We start from the raw sequence: 20,957 nt of genomic DNA, 5'->3' as shown, positions 1-20,957 counted from the left end.
ATTGGTGTTCCTTAGTTATAACTGCAGAAATTCAGTGTCCGTGTCTGTCCTCATGCGGCCTTCCCCTCTGTGCATCTCTGTGTGTCAGACCTCTTTCTCTGTTTTCTCTTCTAAGAACACCTGTCATCGGATTTAAGGCCCACCCTAAATCCAGGCTGATCTCCGCTCGAGGTCCTCAAAGGTCCCATTCACAGGTCTGTGGGATAGGACCTGGACTCATCTTTTGGGGGACACACAACTCAACTCACTATGCTGGCCCTTGCTCCTCCCCGCTGGAGGTGTGGTGGGTTCCAGACTCCTCACCCAGGAGCCCCAGCCGTCACCCATTACAGCCATTCACAGTAACACGAGCCAGGTCTGGAGAGGGCTCGCCCTCGGTCTTACCATCTCGCTGGCTGTTGTCTGGCCTTCGTGGACCCACCGGTTTCCCCTTCACTGTGGGAGGAGTTTTGGAGATAGCCCTGGGAAACTGCCATCACAGCGCTGCTTAGAGCTGTCTCTTATGCTGGAGGCTCCGAGGAGTAACCCTGTTGACCCCAGCCCTCCTTTGCTTGTGAGGTCTGGCCAAACCTGGACTGAGCCTCAGCTACGTTTTCTGCCAGGTGGTGACAGGGGCCTTGGGGTGTCCGTTTCCCCCAGCTTCCCTCTAGGCTGAGGGAGGCGGACAGAGCCCTGCCATCTCCCCGTCGTTCCTGGGCAGGTCTTGGCCTGTAATGAGTGAACCTCTTGCTGTTGGCTTCCCTTCTGAAGCGCTCTTGGCCCGTCTGCTCACGTCTCTGTTTCTGCCACCTGGTTTGGCTGTGCCGCATTTTCTCCCATCTCCTTCATCATGCCTCTGATTGTGGTCCCAGCAGATCGGAGGGGACTCTTCCCTGAGCCCAGGGCCCTTCTGAGTGACCCTGTGATGACACGTTTCCATTATGTGCCAGGTCCACAGACTCCCCGCTGACAAACACACGAAGTATACATGTTCCTCTGCAAATTCGTTAGTGGTGAATGAGGCTTATGCTCCCCATGATTCTCCTGTTTCCCTTCAGATCCTCTAGGAAGGACTCAAATTCCCTCCCAAATCTGGTAGAAACCAGTTGCCCCAAGAGGACAGCATCACAGACCAGAATTGGGCCAGTTGTCTTCTGTAGGGACACTTTGCTAAGATTACCTGTGAATATAAACCTTATTTAAGCTTGTTTTCTTTCACAAATATTCCCATGGTCCCCGCTGGTGTCTTTCTGGTGTTCTGAAGGTCACAAAGGCTTCTGTGGAAGTCTGTAGTTATAGTAATGGCTAGAAAGATATGTTATTATTGTATGCTAAAATAATGAGTTAGTTGATCAAAAATTACAAGAAAACATTTAAATATCGCTGAACAAATTTTGTCAGCACATTTGTCCATGCCAGAACCCTTGCCTGTCTGGACAAGGGGTGGGCAAACAGTAGCCTGCAGGCTATTTTCAGGCTGCAGTAGCAATGGCAAAGTTGAATAGCTGCAACAGAGACCTTATAGCCCACGAATCCTAAAATAATTACTATCTGGACCTTTATAGAAAGTTGGCCAGCTGCCAGCATAGGCGATTGTAGTACACATCCTAGCAGCCCAGCTCCTGAGGGCCAGTGGTAAACTAAGACCACCTGGGAGGATGTACTCCTGGGCTGGGCTGGAGGACTTCCCCTAGAGCTATGTTTCCCCCCAGCCAAGACGGTGTATCACCTGTATAGATCTAGGGGAATGCAAGCTAAGACCCATTCAACTGATGGTATTATGTCCAGTTTGTTTAATAAGATCTCAAGCTGGGGCTCAGAGAGTTTGTGTAGGGCTAATGCTTATCTCATAATGGTCTTCTGAAATGTGATAATGTTTGTGAAGACATTTATAGACTCTAAGGGCTAGAAAAGGACTATTTATAAAAAGCATATGTTGGCACTCCCCAAAATGAAATAGTTATGTATAAATCTAACAAAATATGTACAAGAACTATAGAAGGAAAAACTATAAACCTGATGAATGAAGTCAAAGAAGAACTAAATAAATGGAGAGATGTTCCATGTTCATGGATAGGAAGACTCAATATTGCCAAGATGTCAGTTCTTCCCAACTTGATCATAGATTCAATGTAATCCCAATCAAAATCCCAGCAAGTATTTTGTGGATATTGACAAACTGATTCTAATATTTATATGGAGAGGCAAAACACCCAGAATAGCCAACACAATGTTGAAGGAGAAGAACAAAATTGGAGGATTGACATTACCCACTTCAAGACTTACTATAAAGCTACAGTAATCGAGACAGTGTGATATTGATAAAAAGAATAGAGAAATAGATCAATGGAACATAATAGAGAGCCCAGGAATAGACCCACATAAAGATAGTCAACTGATCTTTGATAAAGGAGCAAAGGTAATAAAATGGAGCAAAGATAGTCTCTTCAAAACATGGTGCTGGAAAAACCAGATATCCACATGCCAAAAAAAAAAAAAAAGAGTCTAGACACAGACCTACACCCTTCATAAAAAGCAGAATTTTTTAATCCAACTGTTTAGAAATAATAATAGATAATATTGATGAGTTGTTATTATGGGCTAGGAATAGTAATAGACACTCTACAAATAGCATTTCATTTAATCTGCATATTTCCTTAAGAAGCAGGTATATTGCACCCTTGTTACCTGTGAGAAATCTGGGGCTCAGCGAGTTTGTGTGGGTTGCCCAGGCCACACTGCTCTTATGTACACAGCCTGGTTAGAACCCATGTCTTGTGACTTCAACTCCAGTGCTCTCCTAGCTACAGCATGGCTGACAAGGTTGGGGCCCTCTGAAGGAGGCAGGTGTGTGTTTACCTCTGCTGGTAAGTAAAGCTGGGCATCATTTTTCTAAAGGAAGGGTAGGCGGGCCCAAGGACCTTAGTGAAACATAAAGAAAACACAGCTCATTGTCTCTGACCATTCCCAAATTTAACACTGAGTTTTGACTGTTGTAGAAGTTATGTGTCATTTTGCTGAGATTTGAACTTGAATCACAGCACCAAGGAACCTGCCAGGAGGGACACAGTTGCTTTGCTATTTGCCATTTATCATCATTATATTGTGTTATGTACATTAGAGTAACTCTTTTGAAGTGGGGAAAAGGTGGAACCCTCCTTCCCAAGAAAGCCAGCCAGTAGTACTAATGATGGAAATCAAGAGAAGGTAAAGAGAATAGACATTTTACAAGAAAGATTGTACCCTTGGTTGTATTATTCAACTTGAAAATTAATAGAAGTCTTGGAACCTGTCCACATTTCACCAGTTGAGTGTACTTGGGAAGTGAAGAATAGTCATCCGTGCCCACACCTGCCTCACCTGTGCTCTCCCATCTCGTGTGCCAGAATTTGGCCTCCTTCTGCAGGCATCCAACGTGTTGCTGCCTTTAAAGTCAGAGTTAGGGACCAGTGTGTTCCAGATAAGCTGCCTCCTCTGAGATGCTGTAGGCCACAGCTGGTGGCCCCGCTAGGGTCTCATTCCCTCACTGATTCGGGCGCTGATCCATTCACCCGTCCTCATAGCAGACACGAAGGGGCCCGTGTTCGGTGTCTGACCCTTCAGGCACATTTCCCGCCCTTAGGAAGCCTGGAGTGTCTTCCTGTTGGCAAGCCCTCATCTCTCAGAATCTAAACACAGGATGTGGGGCTTTCTGTATACCCATCCAGAGGCCCCAGTGTGTCAGGGATGGAGGTGCTGATACCCCCAATGACTGCGTGAGGTGGGGACCACGCCAAGCCCCTGGGACTCTGCAGCTCTGTGAGCTCCGACCCTTCCCGTCGGCTCTCTCAGGCCCAGGGCCCAGGGCTCCAGCCTCTATGCTTAGGGCTCCCAGGCCCCCACAGCATCCCATGTGGGCAGCACGCAGGGCAGGGGTTTCTTCTCTGTGCCTGTCACTCTGCACTATGTAGAGGGCTTTTGTGAGTTCTCAAGTGAATCCACTGACCCATTGTCTGGGCCCAGCTCTCCCTAGACTTCCACCAGCTCCGTGAGGACAAAGGCGGGGCTGGGAAAGGCCAGATGTATTCCCAGCCAGAGCTGAACACACTATTCATCCCAGAAATACCCTGTTAAGCAGCAACAACAGCACAAAGAGGGAGGAGGGGGCAGAGAGAGGGAGCAGGAGGAGGGAGGAGAGGGCAGGGAGGAAGGGGAGCTGGCGATGGATTCAGAGCTCTGAGGAGCCTCCTTTCTCCCAGGGAGCCCCTGGCATGCTTGGTGGGATTCTTAAGGGGACCTACAGGGAGATGAGGAGAGAAGTAGAATGTGCCCACTGGGGCGGTGACAGCCCCCTTCTCTCTCCTGTGATGCTGGGAAGCCGTCAGAGGTGGTGGGGCTGGAAGGACAGCTAGTGGAGCCAGGAGTGTGGGACTGGAAGAGAGGAAACTCAGAAGGTCCGGCTCCTCATACTCCGAAGGGCTGCCGTGGAGAAAGGGGAGCAGTTGGTCCTGTGGGGACCCTTTCGGGGCACAACAAGGGCCAAAGAAGGAAATCCCAGGAGCCAAGCCTCTGACAGTTTGGACTATCTGACAAGAAAACGGCCCATCTGGACAGGTAGTGAGTGCCTCGTCGTGGGTGGTATGCAAACAGAGATTGAATGGCCGATTGGTGAGGGTGCTGGAGCAGAGGCTGGAGCTTGGGGAGGAGGAGTGCACCAAGTCTCTGCAGCTTTTTAGCCCTTGAGAGGTTCTGAATTGAGAGCAGTGCCCAGATTTGGACCCAGTCCCTGACCTCGTTTGGATAGGCAGGAAGTGGAGTGGGCAGATGAAGTCTGGACTGCTCATCAGGTCCAAGCTGGAGGGCAGGGAACAGAGCTCCAGATCCCGAGCCACTGAACTTAATCTTTTCTCAGTTCGGAAGGAGGAGAAATGCAGGCCTGATTGTTCTAGAAGTCTGTTCTTTTGGCCAGAAAACCACAATGGAGAGTCTTGAGGCTCTAGCCCCTCAAGGAAACTTTTGCCCCACCCCAGCGGGGAGAATGCAAGGCCAAGTCCGCGAACGACCCTTCCCATGAGCTTCTAGCCCCCAAGAGGAGGAGGAGATTTCCAGGGGCCCCGACTGCCTGTTGTCAGAGGCCAGGGGCTGTGCTTCTGCTTCCTCTCACACAAGAGCCTCTGATAGAGACTCTGTTCTCATCACACCCGACCCTCCACCCCACCACATCCCTGCAGCTCTCTGAGGCCCGGCCACAGTCCCTCTCATCCTCTCGGGAAGCCTGCCTGACGGCCCAGCCCTTGCTCTCCTCCTGCCCCTGAGGATGTAGGCCATCCCTCATTGGCACTCCAGCTCTGTAGGGCCTGAGTTCTGGGCTGCTCCTCTGGTGGTTCCCTGGCCGCAGTGGCTTGTAGGCCGTGTGAATGATGTCAGTCTCCTCCGTGGATCCTCTCTGGCTCGCCTGTGGCCACAGATAGGGAACCCACTGATGTGGCCAGCCCTGCTATGTGAATCAGGCCCCAGATTCAAAGGCTGAAGGCTGCAAGGCGGAGGCCCCATCACTCCTCCTCCAGGAGCCTCCCTGATGGTTGAAGCCACCCATTCGATCCCTTGCCTCACCTTGTACCCTCAGGGCAGCCTCAGTCACTCTCTGCCTTTCGTCCTTTCCCCTGTTCTGTGGGGTGGATTTTGAACTGCTTGTGATGGCCTGTCTCTCCTGGCTCTGAACCTGCCCTCCTGTACCCCATGACCGCTGTCATCTGCATGGTGGTAGAGGGAGCAAACAGGCCGCCCGTAGCAGAGTCCCTGAGAGGAACCTGCCAGGGGAACGGCTCCCTCCTGTCTGCGGGGTCATAGTTCTGGCCTCCTCTAGCTGAGCGGTTGTGGTGGCCAATGGGGTGATGCCCAAGGCCCCTCCAGTGCTGCTTTTGTAACTCCACGGATGCCTCCTGCCCCCAGGAATGGACCTTTTGCCATTGTGCCTCTCCTTGTCAGGGCAAGGCTGTCCTGCCCTGCCTGTCATTCCTGCTCCTGAGAACGCTCCATCATCACCAAGACACCTGGAGAGCGCCCCGGGAAGACTTCTATTTGTGTTTCCCAATCAGTAGCATTGACTGGCTCCTGGCATCCTGCGTTTCCTAAGACCCCAGACAATCTCGATGCCATTAGTGTCCTCCCCAAACCTTGCAAACCCCTGCCATGCATGCCTTTGTGCAGAAATGTCTCCAGAGATATTGAGGCCCCAAGCAAAGCTCCCTTGTTAGCCTTAGGGGGGTCCTGCTGGGTTTCCACAGCTGGGGGCTGGCAGGCCTGGTGGCCGCACAGTCCTGCTTCCCTCCCGCTCTGGCCGGGAGTACCTCACCTGCCCTCTGCCACAGAAAGGGAGGGCAGGGGGACGTCTGGTGCCTAAAAGCCCCCAGGGCAGGAACTGTCACACTCCCAGAGCTGTCAGGCTTTGGGGACTGGATAAATGTCACATCACAACCCAGAAACCACCCATCCACACCAAGCCTTAGGACAGCACCCTCAGCCACAGAGGAGACAGTTTATGCAATTGTTGCCACTTAACAAGCAGCTAAAGTGAGACGTGGAGAAGGGAGGCTGTCTCCACATAAGCTTGTCAGAGGGAACAGACCAGGAGACAGCGGACCTGCGGAGTAGGCCTGGCTCTGCCATCAGCATGTGATGTGAGCCTGGGCTCTCTCCGCCAGGTCTCCTTGGGTGGACAAGGATGGGGTGGCTGGCGGATCACTCTGGGCCTTTCTGGATGGTGCCTGGCTCTCTGGAGAGAGGAGGGGGGGGCTGGGCATGAAGGCTGGAGGCCAGGAGCGCGGTGCCATGAGACAGCAGCAGCCTCCGCAGGGCCGTGCCGAGGATTGCATGCCCCTGGAAGGAGATGTCCGTGCATCTGGTGGGAGGTGCGCTGCAGAGCGGCCCCAAGGGGTCTTTTCAGCTCTGGTGGCCCCTTGGGACTCAGCAGCCCCAGTCTGGTCCAGGATGTGTCCACGAGAAGGCCAGAGCCTGCCTGCTAGCCCCCACTTCTTCCTGCTCTGGCTGGTTGCCCTGCCCCTTCGCACATCCCCAAGCCCCTACCACAGCCCTCCCCCGGGGGCCCCTGGCTCTGTGGCGCCTGCTGGTGCCTGCAGGGGCCCTAGGCGCAGAGACATCTGAGAGTCACTGTGCCACAGATCAATCCAGGATGAGGGCGCAGGAGGGCCTGGTGGCGGGGGGTGGTGGTGGGCAGACGGCAGCGTGCTTCTTCTGATTAACGAGCCCAGGTGGCCATCCATCGCCGGCCTTCATTAGGGCTGCAGAGTCATTTTGCATGGGCTTGCGGCCTCTCCTCCCCGCTGTTCTCCAGGGTGATTGATGCCCCTTGGGTGCCGGCATTCCCCGGAAAGTGAGAGGCCCTCTCTCCTCGCGCCCATGAGGAGCAGAGCAGCGGGCTTATTGTGCATGATTCTTACCTGTGTGCCATTGGCGCCAACTCACGGGTTTGTCAGAGTGGCCAGGGCAAAAGGATTTAATCTCCCTTAGAATTCATGGCGCTGGGAGACTGGAAAATGCGACTCCTCAATCTTAATGGGTCTTTGACTCTCCCCGCAAAAATGCAAATAGGTGGAGCACGGAGCAGTGGGGTCCCGGCCAGGCCTGCTTCATCAGCGTGCCGGGACGATGATTTAAAGGATGTCCCTGGACCAGAGCACTCCTATGCGGTTCTCTTTTCTCTCCTTGCGCTGGATGGTGTTGGGGAAGAAGCTGGGTCAGGAGGAGGTGAGGGCTTTGGGCAAAAGCTCTGCTGCAGGTCTGGTTAAGGGCCCCCCTGACGCCTGATGGCCTGGGCGTAGCCGGTGCTGCTGGAGGTCATGCCTGGGCTGGAGGGCAGCCTCGGAGGCCCGCCTTGCCTGTGCCCACCAACAAGATCTGGCCGGTTTGGCTTCTGCCTTCAGGTGTTCGATGCTGGAGAGGACCGGAGATCCCCAGCCGGGAGTGGTGAGACCCACTTTTCTTCTTGGCTCTCTGGCTGTGCGGTACTTTCAGACATAAGAGGGGTGCACGTGGATTTGAGAGGGTGTCTGGTCATCTTGAAGGATCAGGGAATACAGGTATCAGAATGGGAAAGGGAGCTGAGATAGAAGGAAAAGAAGGCAGACGAAGGAATCAGGCAGAAGAAAGACTGGCTGTTTGGCATTTTGGGTCTAAAATGAAGGCTTTCAGTCTCTCCTTTTCCTCGCTCCTGTGTTTAGTCTCGCTTGCTCAGGGCTTCTCCTTTGTTGGAGAACAGCTATCAGTCCTTGCACCCCAGGCCCCCTCCTCCATCAGGGAACCATATGGAGGCGGTAAGCCGTGCAGGATGAGTGCAGGGGCGTGAGGGGGTGGGCAGGGCCCAGCATGAGACCTGTCTCCTGAGGGCGGGGCCCAGCATGGAGCTTCCACTTCCAGCTGGGCAGGAGCACTGTGGAAATTCTTTCACTGCGAAAGGCGAACCCATCAGGCCTGATACATCAGGACGATGAGGGGCACATCATCTGGGAGGTAGCAGGACAGGCACCGTGGTCACCCTGCCTTTGTTCTGAAGGGCCATCGCTGACCTTGGCCCCTTGGGAAAGCTCGAAGAGTAGTTGAACTGCTTGCTGATCTCTTCCCAAAGTTCTCTGGATACAAGGAGAGACTCTTGCCTTCAGTTCTTGGTGACCTCCCAAGAGGGAACACTCTCTGGTGGCACATATGACAGTAGGTGGGCAAGGAAACCACTGCCTAGCACCATCATTCTCAAACCAGTGATTCTTCTACCATAGTTTTGAAGAATGAAGTCACAAAGCAACTGACTGAGGGGACCCACGCTCTCTGTAGCCAGGGTTGCTGGAGCCCACTGCCTCACGAACAGGACAGGCCGTGGGGCGTGTGTGATGTATAAATCCACTACTCCCTCCCACCCGCGCTCCACAGGCCATGGTGGGTCCCTCTCCCAGTCCAGGGCCCTTACACGGACATTCACCTTCGGTTAATCCAGAATGTTTCTGTGTCCAGCCCAGGAGAGGGGCTGTGGCCCCCCAAGCCTGGCTGCTGGAGGCTGCAGACCACCAGCTGCCCCCTGGCTGCAGAGCCCACGCCCCACCTTGGGATGGGGAGCCGTGTGCGGAGGAGGGCAGTGTCGGGGGCACTGGGTCTGGAGTGTGGCCCGTTCATCCAGAGCAGAACCATGGCCGGAGCCCGCACACGCCAGCCTTGCGAGCTCTGCACGAACACCAGGGCGCTGGGAGGAGCGCTGAACCCAGGAAAGACCCGGTGCTGCTCTCCGGGCCTCAGGGTGTATGTGGAGGCGGGGGGAGCCACCTGGCTATTTGGGTTCCTTATTGTCAGCCGTCCCTATAGGCCCGGATGGGGCCCTGGTCTTCAGGGGCAGCCTGCGGGAGAGGCATTTGGTGCACTCTTGCTGAGGCTGCGGCCCCGTGCCAGATCCCCCATGCAAGGGGTCCGTGGGGTGAAGCAGGCTGCAACAAGGGTCCCTTGGTGGCTGGGTGGGGGGCCTGAGGAGAAATTAGAGTGTGGCTGGAGGGCCGAGGCTTTTCAATCAACCAAGGCTGCCAGGGTGGGCCGGGGAGAGGGGGGACCAAAACCCACCCTTCAGCGTGGGCCTCAGGGTCCGAGACCCAGTAGCTGGCCCATCTCATAGGACACAGCTAGGGACCTTAGGCCTGTGAGAGAGTCCACTGCCCACACCAGGACCAGACACGGGGCATGACAGTGCCTGCTGCTAGCGGACCAACTTTTGCTTGTCAAGCACTTGTGCAGTAAGTGTCTGGTGACACTTACTTCCTTGGCTCCGCCGACTGCCTTGTGACGTGTGCATTATTACCCTCATTTAATGAGGATGGCTGAGCATTAGGTTTAGGGGTCTAGGTGACTTGCTCAAGGTCATACAGCTGGATAGCGTGGGGCTGGGACTCACACCCAGGTCGGTCTGATCCGAGCTCAGTGCGGTCAGGACAGGCCAGGCTGGCAGGTAGCTGCCTCCCGTGTGCGACGCTGGGAGGGCACAGGAGACGAGGTGCTGCCGACCAGGGGCTATGGACCGAGGCCCTGCGTATCCCCAGGGACCTGGAGAAACAGATGACGCAGTCCAAAGAGGTGAGGGGCGGAGATGAACGAGGGGACTGTTTGCAAAGGTTTGCACAGAGTTAAAGAAAGGCGACAAGGATGGCAAAACACTTAGGGACTCGCGGCAGTGGGGAGCTTTTACCACCCTAGGCCTGAAGGATGAGTGGAGGGGCCCTGTGAGCAGGATCAGGCAGTAGGAGAGGACCACCACCCGCTGCAGCTCGGCAGGGGGCAGCTGGGGATACTCCTCCCACCCCCCAAGAAGCCTTTCCCTCCCACCCGCCCCAGGCTCCATGGCAGGGGGCACAGTCCATGTGTCTATGAAGGCCTGCCTCCAGGTAAGGAATCGGGGGTGGGTGAGTGGACCTGGAGCAGCTAATGAAGACCTCCCATCGCCTGCTAGAATGGGGTCTTTGAAGGAGGCACCTGGCCTTCTTTGTGTCTGTGTCTCCTAAGCTCCCAGCTCAAGGCTGAGTATTTGCTGGAGGAAACCCGACAGCGGTATTTCCTGGCATCCTACCCTCCTGTTATGGGTTCACTTGTGTCCCCTCAGAAAAAAGATATACTGAGGCCCTAACCCCCAGTGCCTTACAATATGACCTTATTTGGAAATAGGGTCATTGTGGATATAATTAGTTAAGATGAGGTCATACTGAAGCAGGATGGGCCCCTAACCCAATAGGACTGATATCTTATAAGATGGCCGTGTGAAGACAGAGACACACAGGGGACACCCTGTGACCCTGAAGGCACAGATTGGAATGATGCAGCTGCAAGGCAAGGAATGCCAAAGATCACCATTAAGACCCCAGAAACTAGAAGAGGCAAGGAAGGATTCTCTCTTACAGGTTTCAGAGGGAGCATGGCCCTGCCGACACCCTGATTTTGGACTCTTAGCCTCCAGAGCTGTGAGACAAAACATTTCTGTTTTCGAAGCCACCCAAATTGTGTACTTTTGCTATAGCAGCGCTAGGAAACTAATACATCTCCTAAAGCAATTTTTATATTTTATTAGTGAAGAGCATTTGCAGGGGACAGGTATATGCACTGCTAAGTCACCAAAAGACCAAGCCAGACCTGGGGATTCAGGAGACAGAGGGATCCACCCAGGCTCCAGAGGTTCATTTTGGTTTCTTGCCATGTTTCTTAGAGATCACCCTAGGGACTGGGAGCCAGAAGTGACCCGCTGAGGCCAGAGAGGACAGGGACCCTCCCAAGGCAGGTACCAAGTCTGAGCTGGGCTGGGCAGAGAAGGCAGCAGCCCTTCTGAGGCTTGTCCCCAGCCCTTTCCAGCTCCCCAGCTGAACAGACCATGTCACGTCTCCATGCTGTGGTCTGCTCCCCGGGAGCCTCGCCTGGCAGAGCCCTGGGAGGGAGAGAAAGCAGAGCTGTGAGTCTGGGCCTTCCAGGCTTGTTCATGGGCTCTGCCATGTGGGAACCAGAGCCCTGCCGGCTCCTGGAAGCATATTTCTATGCTATGACCCATCTAAGCTGTGGCTTCTTTCTATTTATGATAATTAACTGCACCTTGGAAAATAAAAGCAACAGAAGGAAAAGGGTGTGGTGGGGAAGACTGGGCTAATCTGTGTTCTTTAAAAGAGCAAATTTCACAGTTTGTATTTATAATTTCAGTGCCTGTTCCTACTCATGCAATCAGTCAGTCATTCAGCAGATGGGCTGGACTGGCTCATTCGTTTACTCAGCCTTGTTTCTCTTCCTTGCTGGCCACTATTACACATGAGTCAATGGAGACTTATGTAATAACAGCTTCTCTTGACCTAGCATTTTATGCTTGGCAGAGACAGTAAATAAATGTTATTCCAATGAGTGTTCTCAAGAATATACAGAGCATCTTTCTGGGTCTGCTCTCCCTGGCTCGTGGATGCAGGAGAGATGCCTCTCTCCGTGAAAATCAGACTTTGATGCTCAGAGGTGACTTGATTTGCTTGTCAGTCCTGGAGCTGGGACTTGAACCCAGGTCTCCAGAGCTGATGGAGCATTTCTGCTGTATGAGACATCTGATCAAACTCTGGGGGATATAAGTCACAGCTCTACCTTCTCAAGGTACTTACAAAGTACTTGGGGAGGAAAGATGCAAACCAGATTTCAGGTAGAGAAGAGGAAGAAGCCATTCCAGGCAGGAGGACCTGCCTGAGCGCAAGTGCAGTGATGGGAGGTGATGGGTCTCCTTTGGGAAATTGAAGATCAATTTGGAAAAGACGGGCTTGGAACAGAAGGTTCATGGAGGCCAGAGGTTTGTGGCATATCTTGGAATAGTGGAGAGATTTTGAAAATCATAAAGTAGGGGAGTGAGGTGGGATGAAAGAGGTATTTTTAGAAGGTGGGTTAAATTTCTATTTCTGAACACGTGTCTTCTAAAACAGCACAGTAGTAGTAAGGATGTAAGTAATAGTAAAACCGACATCCCTGACCCATCAGCCCTTGTACTTTGCTTTCTGGTCTTTGTACTCATGGTGCCATTTTACTCCACTGAAGCACTGTTTCCAGAGTTGCATCTGTGGTGCAGACACAGCTCTGTTTCCTGCTCTGTGTTTAATTGCTGGCATCCTGATGCTGTGACATTATCCTCGTAACACTCCAGGAGCATGAATATGAGCGTGCCATCCTTCACTTCCTTCCCATATGCTGCTTCTAGTGTTCTCATATTCTAAATAATGCTGTAATGAACATCTTCACGAAATAGAACCTTTTGTTTTCTTTTCCTTTGGAATTATTTCCTTTGGACTATTTCTTGGGGATGACATCACTGGGTGATCAGAGGACCTGAGATTCTCTAAGCCCTTGCTTAGTGTGGCCATATTGCCTTTGAACCATTTACATTGACAGCAAGAGCTGAACTGGGCAGCTGTGCAGAGAATGGTGCAGATGGGGGCTTCTTCTGAGACACCAGCTAGGAGGTGGTTGCTGTGGTCCCACTGTGCAGGGCTGATGCCCTAGACTCAGATACGTTGCCAAGACTGGAAAGGAATACACAGTGAAGAAGATGCAAGTGTCACTGTGGTATGGTGAGTGATTTGATGATGGACTGAGGGAAAGCAAGGAATCAAAGCTAAATGCCTCTGAGGTTTCACACATGGGCTCCAGGGAAGGGCAGTGGGAAAGCGTGGAGGGGGGCAAGTGTGAAGAAGCTTTGGATGGGTGGACACATGGGATGGGATGTGAAAGGCTTGCTTGGAATACTTTATCACTTCAGTCTTTCATAGCTGTGCAGGGCCCAGGGCCCAATTGTGCCAGAACATAAGACCCTGAGGCTAGCTGGTGCCCTTCACAGCTCACACTCAACCAGAATCATCCCCAGACCCAGAGCCAGCAAGGCTCTCCCTCCTCTGGTCCAGGGAGGTGATTTGAGGCCTATTCAGAAGGATGGGGATGAGATTACAGGGAGGCTGGCCTGAACTGGCAGTAGGAGGTCTGGGCAGGTGTGAAGTTGGGGCTTAGCAGCTATTGGTTCTGAGACCCTGTGTCAGGGGCTGAAGATTGCGGGGGCAGCAGACCACCTGAGGAGTCTGTGCCCAGTGAGCAGGGCGTGTGAAGACAGGACACAGCCCCAGGGAAGGTCTGGGGAAAGAGCCCCACGAGGCCTCCGCAGCAAGGCTGGGCTGGAGTCCTTGGCAGGCTGTGGTGATGGGTGGAGCAGGGCCAGGAGTAGGGGCCGCTGAGGAGCCTGGGGTGGTGGATGGAGGATGTGAGCTCCAGGAAGTGCTCAGGTTCTCTGTGATGAGTCCAGGTCTGGAGGGCAGCATGGGGATCGCTTGGAAAGGCTGAGTGCCACACCGTGGTCAGGGCTGCTCAGCACATCGTGGGTACCGGCACGCTCTGGATTTGGGGTGGGGGAGACTACTTACTACGTGTCTTATTCCTGCAAGTATGGGCTCAATCCTGGAACAGGAGTGTGCATGTGTGCGTGAGTGTGTGTGTGTGTGTACGTGTATGTAAAGGGGGCAGTCCCTGTGCTTTCGTCAGCCGGGGGCTGGGGAAGGAAGGAGGAAGTGCCGGCTGTGTGCCAGGCTCCATACACCTGTCATTTTATTCAGTCTTCACAACCGTCCCTGGGATCACTCTTCCTGCCATTCACCAAGGCTGTAATTGCAGGTTTGGCTGCGTGCTTATTGGATTAATTTCTGTTTTCCCACTTGCCTGCAACCTCCCTGAGGGCTGGGGTGTCTGTCTTTCTCTGCTTTGTCTCTGGCGCCCGCACAGTGCCCACCTTGCCTGTGGGAGTGACTTGGACAACCTTTGTTGAATGGGTACCAGCACCCTTTTATGCCACTGTGTTTCAGCCCTCTTCCAATGATCCCGACTGCACTGTGAAGGCTGAGGGAGAGGGTGGGCTGCAGGGGGCTGACCCCCAACTTCTGGCATTTACCTGATAGGACCTGGACTCATGAAGCAACTCTGTGCTGTGGCTCCTGGGTTTCAGGAGCTCTGTGGGTCACGGAGGGCTGCACAGGGCAGTGACGGAACAGCTGCTCTGGTCCTTCCCTGCTTGGAAGGTCCATGGATTTGCCTTATCAAATACACATGAGGCACTGCTCAGAGAAGGCCTGGAAGCCCCCATTCCATCTGTGTATGTTGTTGTATATTGTTACCACCATGGAAGGACGTTGTAAATATTTTCAGCTGAATGTCTGATTAATGTCTCTCCAAAAAGAGTGGCAGAACTTTAAGGAGAGGGTTTATTTAGCTCTCTTTCACCATGATGGACATCTAATTCATCCCAAATGTCAATACATCCCCACGTGCCAATCCAGACAGAAACAGGAACCGTCTGAGAGTCGGGCGGCAGCTGCCTCTTCCTCCTAGCGGGGGCTCAGACCTGCCCCCTCCACCTGGACCCTCGGGCGGCGGCCCCGTGTGGTTGGTTTCCATACTGAAACCCCTGTAGGGAAATTGTTCCCTGGGAAAATGGGGTCTCTCTGCCAGGCTGCTCGTGTGCCCCAGCCTTTTCGGCTTCTTGCCAGTCCGGCCGGCTCTTGCCAGAGACCTCCTTCTGTCTCCCCACGGGGCCTCCCCTCCCCTCTGGCTCAGTCTTCCTCACCCCCGCCCCTTAGGTTTGGGACGGCTCCCACTTCTTTCCAATTGACCTGTCTCTGCTCCCTCCTGGTTGCTCTGGCAGTCACTCTGCCATCTCTGTCCCAGGCGCCAGGTGGACCTCTCCATTCTTGCCTCCCACCGTGGCCCACCCTAATCCAGGAGGCCACAGCATTGCTTTTGCCCAGGCACAGTGTGAGTCTCCCCTTTGGGACGGGTCCACTGACCCCCCACATGGAGAAGAGTTGTGTCCATTCTCTTGAGTTTCTCAGTCTTCTTCTCATGGCCTCAGCCAGAACAGGATGTCTAGTGGAAATTTGTTTCTTATCTCTCCCTGAACTGGACCATGAGTCCCTCCAGAGGATCCACTGCTCTGATTCACTGCTGTATCCTCCACGTGTTACTCCTTGGTCTTTACAAGGAAGGAGGTAGATGAGATATCAGTAGATATCCATGATCGTTGATTCTTCCAGATATCTTATACGCATTTTACAGATAACGATCATTAGATTCTTTTCATAGCTAAGAAACAGAAGCTTGGAGTGATTAAGGTATAACAATAAGAGCATTTGTTTTGCGGTGCTTTGTGTCATGCAGTCCATCCATGGTCCTGAGCACTAACTAGCCCTAGCCCCATTCTGCAGATGAGGATGGAGGGAGGGGGAGAGAGAGATGGCCACTAAGTGGTGGAAGTGGGACCCGGACCCTGTCTGTCTGCCCACACCAGCGCCCTCTCTGCCTTCTGTGTGCCCTCCCCAGCTTTCCTCCCGTGGGCAGTGAGCACGCGCTCCCAGAGAGCAGAGGCTGGCGGCGGGTAGGAGTCCCAGAGTCATGTCCCCTGAAGGCATTGGATCTGACAGCAACACGTGCACCTCCAGCTGGTTTGGTCCCCATGCCACTGTTTGAGAGTAGAAGTGATGGTAAATATTTAATTGTGCTTCCACCATAACTTTCTGCCAGAACTCTCAATATGCTTTATAAATGCAAATGAGTACTCTCTTCTTCTCCAGGGAGATGTAAACCTCCTCAAATCACTTTAACTCAGCCCCCACCAGAGTGTAATGCCATAATCAGGAGCGCTCTGTGCCAGAAAAGAAACTGCCCTTAATCATATCGAGTGGATGGTTTACGGTTTTGTGGTCTTTTGTCTCCACGCGGGCAGGATGCAGAGAAATGGATTCCTCTTGCTGCAACTTCTGTCCAAGAGGGTGGATGGAAAACATTATTTAGAAACAGATTCAATTACAGCCCTTGAGCAGGTAACTATGAATATAATGAACTCTTAGACTGTATTCCTGGGGTTAACAGAACAAACCAGTCCTTGGAAGATTGAGGAGTGAAGGCTGATTCTTACTTTTGATTCTGGACTCTAGTTTCCTCCCTGCCCGTGTCCTCTGCCTGTTTACTGCACTTCAACATGATCCTGAGTTTGGGGAGTGCCATGATATACATTATTATCGCATTATGCCTTATTCTGGGGGCTTTTGTGGCTTCTTGGCTTTATGAGCAAGGACCTCCATTCCAGGGCCACAGCAGAGCCACTGGACACCCAGGTCTGCCTGGTGGGCAGCAAGCTGAGATTTGGGGCTGTCGGCATCAGGATGGGAGGCTGTGTGACCCAGCGGGAGGCACTGCACCTTTCTGTGCCCTGGTCCCCAGCCCTGCCAAATGGGTTCAGTGACTCCTGCTTCAGGCCCACCTGGCGAAGGCATTTTAATCATGGAGATGAATTTCTACAGGGCATCATGGAGTGCCTTCTAAGAAGTGTATTATGTAAATTTGGTGTGTCATTATGATCATTATTAGTGCTGTGAAGTGGAGAGAGGGAGGGCTGCTCCATGCAGGGATCGGCCTCCCCAGCTGTTGGAAGAATCGGAGGAGAGAACAAACTGGAGAAGTCTGTTCCAGTGCTTCCCTTCCTTCAGATATGCACGGGGCATGACTCTCAATCCAATTCCAAACTCAAATGGGCAAGAAAATCCAGCTCACTTTATTTGCTTTACTCCCCTCTGTTGGCAGTGTGAGCCCCCCTTCCACTGGGGTGGCAGAAAAGCTGTCTAGGTTGCAGGCGGGCTGTATAGCGTCAGGTTGTGAGGGAGGTGCCTCACTGACCTGTTAGCGCCCGTCCAGCCCGGCATGCACTGAGACACCCTGGACCCCATCTGACCCTTGTGTATATAGTCCATGCAGGTCACCACTGGGTGGTTCTGGGTTCCCTTCATGAGACCCGTTCTGGCTCAAAGGCTTCCTCTGCTCTGTCTGTGCCATGTCAGCCTGTGAAAATCTGCTTTTCACAATCATGTGAAAAGCTGCTTTTCACAATCATGTGAAAAGCTGCTTAACATCATTAAGCAGCTTAACATCATTCTTTATTAAGGAAATGAAAATTAAAACCACAATGAGATACCACTGCACAGCTGTTAAAATGGCCAAAATTAAAAATGACTGACCCTGCCAAGTGTTGGTGAAGATGTGGAGGAACTGGAACTCTCATGTAATAGCCCCAAACTGGAAATGACAGGTGAACGGTAGACAAAATGCAGTCTCTCCATACAATGGAATATTACTCGGTGATAAAAAGGAATGAACTATTGTTACACACAAACGTGATGAATCTTAAAAACAACTATGTTGAGTGAAAGAAGCCAGATTAAGAAAACAGTATATACTATATGATTCCATTGATGTAAAATTCTAGAAAATGCCAGTTAACCTATAGTGACAGAAAGCAGATCAGTCATTGCCTGGGGGCAGTGACAGGGTGGGGCAGGGGTAGGAGGGAAGGAGGGATTACAGAGGGACAGGAAACTTCTGGGAATGACAGATATGTTTATTATCTTGATTGTGGTGATGGTTATAAATATATGTCAAAACTTACCAAATTGTATGCTTTAATTATGCGCAGTTTATTGCATGTGATTTCTACCTCAATAAAGCTGTTAAAAGAACAAAACAAACAAAACAAAGGGGCTTTTGGATTTGCTGATCAGAGCTCTTATCAGCCTTTGGGGAGGAGTTTCCCTTGAGAGGTGGGGCTGACAGAAGTCAATAGTAGATTGAAAAGGAAAGAAAGAAAAAAGAAAAAGCTGCCCCGTTTTCAGGACACTTTACTACTAACTGCCAGAAAACAGGTATAATAAATATCAGCTCTATGATCACTACATGGTGCCTGGTGATCTCGGCGTGTGTACTGTAGCCACCCTGGTGGCCCCTGGGAGCTCACAGCCAAGTCAGGGTGTCTGTCTTTCCCTTACTGGCCAGAGGGATTGGTGACCAGGAAGCAGGCCCTTGGGGTCTGAGATGTGCATTTATGTTTGGGGTAAGGGCTTTGCCAAAGCTGTGTGAGCCCACAGCAGAGTCTTGGGAAAGGGGCTGGACATGTATCTGGGCCCAGGGGCAAAGGGACCTGCAGGAGGGCTGAGTGCTGGGGCCAGAGGGGTTGAAGGGAAATCGGCCAAGAGTGTCAACACAGAGGCCTGAGGGGAGGCGGAGGAGAAGGGTGGGGAGAAAGGAGGGCAGGCAGACGAGGTTGGAGGGTGGGGAAGGAGCGGGGAGGAAGAGGGCAGAAGGAGGTGGCCGAGGGAGTCTTGAGGAAGGAATTAGGTTTGGCTACTGGGTCAACGTGGCCTGGGAAGCCCCCAGAGGTAGAGTGCTGTGGGAAGAAGCTGCGTCTCAGGGTTAAAGTGATGAGTAGGCAGATGACTTCACCCCACCCAGCTGGCTTGGGGTCATTCAGGTAGAGACTTAGCATCAGGACACCTGAGGTCTGTGCCTAGCTCTGCCACGAGCTGCATCCTCCTAGCAGACCTCTTCCTCCTCCGAGCCGTGGGCTAGGCAAAGGAGCCCAGGGCTCCTATCACTGATATTTACAGTCATAAGTAACTTTAAGAACATAAGGGCCACTGTCCAGTCACCCTTCTGATTCACCATTTTTTCTTTTTTTGATCTGCAGAAACGTTAATGGACACCAGGACGGCTACTGCAGAGCTGGGCTGGACCGCCAATCCCGCATCAGGGGTGAGTGTCAGACCATCCATCCTTCAATCCTGATGAGTAGTCGTGGGAGCAGAGCCTGACTTGCCCCTTTGGGATGTGGAATATAGGCGTGAATGGCTGTGTCCACGGTCCATCCACAGAGAGGCAGCAGCAGGGCCTTCAGACCTGAGCTGCTCCCTGGTGTGGAGTTGCAGACCATCAGTCCTCCAGGTGACCGGGGCCTGTGTGGGACTGGGGCCAGTGGCTGCCAATAGCTGGGCTCTCAGGCCAGTGGTGATGGGGCAGACATCCGTGCCACCCATGGGGCTGCAGAAAGGCAAGGGCATGAGGAGGAGCTGGAGTTCAGAAGGGCTGAGGTTCTCTTTCATCTGACGTTTCCTTAGAGAGATGTTCTGTATTCATTTGTTCAGTGCTCATGCAGCTGGCCAGACCCTGTAGCTACAAAGATGAAACAGCCTTGAGGAGCTCATGGCCTCCTGTGGGATCCACCATGTTCATGAATGAGCTGAAATGCATCTCTCCTTTGTGGCAGTGGAGAGGTCTACAGGCAGGTGTGGGCACAGAGCTGGGAGTGAGGCACTTCAGAGGGAGACATGAAGCCTTTATAGAGAAGGTGCACGTGAGCTGGGTTTTGGAGAGGGAGTAGGAGTTCGACAGGTAGTGAATGGGGAACTGGAAAGATATTCCAAGTAGGAGGAATAGCTGGTTAAAAGGGATGGGGTCATGAAAAGATGTAAGAGCAAGAGTCTGTGTGTCTGGACCAGGGCAGGCTGTGGGCAGTGCTGAGGTTGGGCTGGGGTGTGGATTGGCTGGGGCCCAGGGTGGGGAATGGGACTGCCGTGCTGAGCTAGCAGTTTGGATTTATCCTATAGGTAATGGACAGATCTTGTAACGCTTGCTGACAGGATTGTAGGGAACAGTTGAGAGAAAGGCCTTTAAGAGGTTCTTTTAGCTGTCTCAGATGGGTCGGAAGCGGCAAATTAAAACGGGATACTTAGGACAGTTGGAGCAAAGCTAAGCAGGAGGCATTGGCAGCGTTTGGCAATGGATGGACTGTGGAGAAGAGAGGCAGAGAGAAGAGTAGGGATGAGATTCGCATCCCTGGCTTGAGTGACGGGCTCGCTGCGGGGCTTAATCATGAAGGGAGAGGGCGGGAGAAGTGCGTGGACACTTCATCCCAGCAAGGGGGTGAAGCTGGCAGGGGTGGGGTGGGCTAGGCCCCCTTAGCTGCCCCACACCTCCTCTCTCCTCCCTACCTTTGGTCACCTGCAGCCCAGGGCCTCTCTGCACCCTGGGGTGCACGTCACAGCCAGTCCTAACACACCCACTTCTGCCTTAGGGACACTGGGATTCAGGGCCCGAGGCAGGCTGTGGCCTCACCAGCACCTTCTCCCCTGGTTTCTCACTTTCACCGCCCTAGGTGCAGGCATCAAGCCTTGGGGCAGGAGGGCAAAGTCTAGCGTGAGCTGTGTTTCCCAAAGCAGGGGTGGGAGCAGGGGCACATCTTGCCCACTCTGACAAAGTCCAAATCCTGCTGGGAACACTGTGGGCCACTGGGGAACACTTCCCACTCCCAGTAAGGACTTTATGCAAAGCCAACGAGGCGCCAGCTCTTCAGGTGGCCTGGACATTAAGAACTTGCCACTCTTTTACAAGTGACATTGTTGTTTGAAGGTTTGCATGTTTTCTCACGAGGCAACGATGTGATTTATGGTTCATTTTTCCCTTGATTTTTGTACACACCACCTGTCTTCTTTAAACTTCTCATCTCCTTTCCCAAGGAAGATCATCCTTTAGGGAAACATTCAAAGTCAAGAGATGCCCTGTAGAGACAGCAGCTGGCTGGGCTGCTCTCT

General features: G+C 52.8%; 1 protein-coding gene across 1 annotated transcript in view; it reads left to right on the top strand.

Moving 5' to 3' along the window:
- Window positions 1-20,957, top strand: part of EPHB1 (EPH receptor B1) — a 424,956-nt gene that overhangs the window by 117,861 nt on the left and 286,138 nt on the right. The window contains exon 2 of the mRNA XM_061193662.1: window positions 19,058-19,122. Coding sequence (XP_061049645.1) covers window positions 19,058-19,122 — 65 coding nt within the window. The remainder of the gene's footprint in view (window positions 1-19,057; window positions 19,123-20,957) is intronic.

This window comes from Eubalaena glacialis, chromosome 6 (genome assembly GCF_028564815.1).
Source record: "Eubalaena glacialis isolate mEubGla1 chromosome 6, mEubGla1.1.hap2.+ XY, whole genome shotgun sequence".
NCBI classification, from domain to species: Eukaryota; Metazoa; Chordata; class Mammalia; order Artiodactyla; family Balaenidae; genus Eubalaena; species Eubalaena glacialis.
The sequence above is the reverse complement of the archived record's forward strand: the minus strand, read 5'-3'. Positions and strand labels throughout refer to the sequence as shown.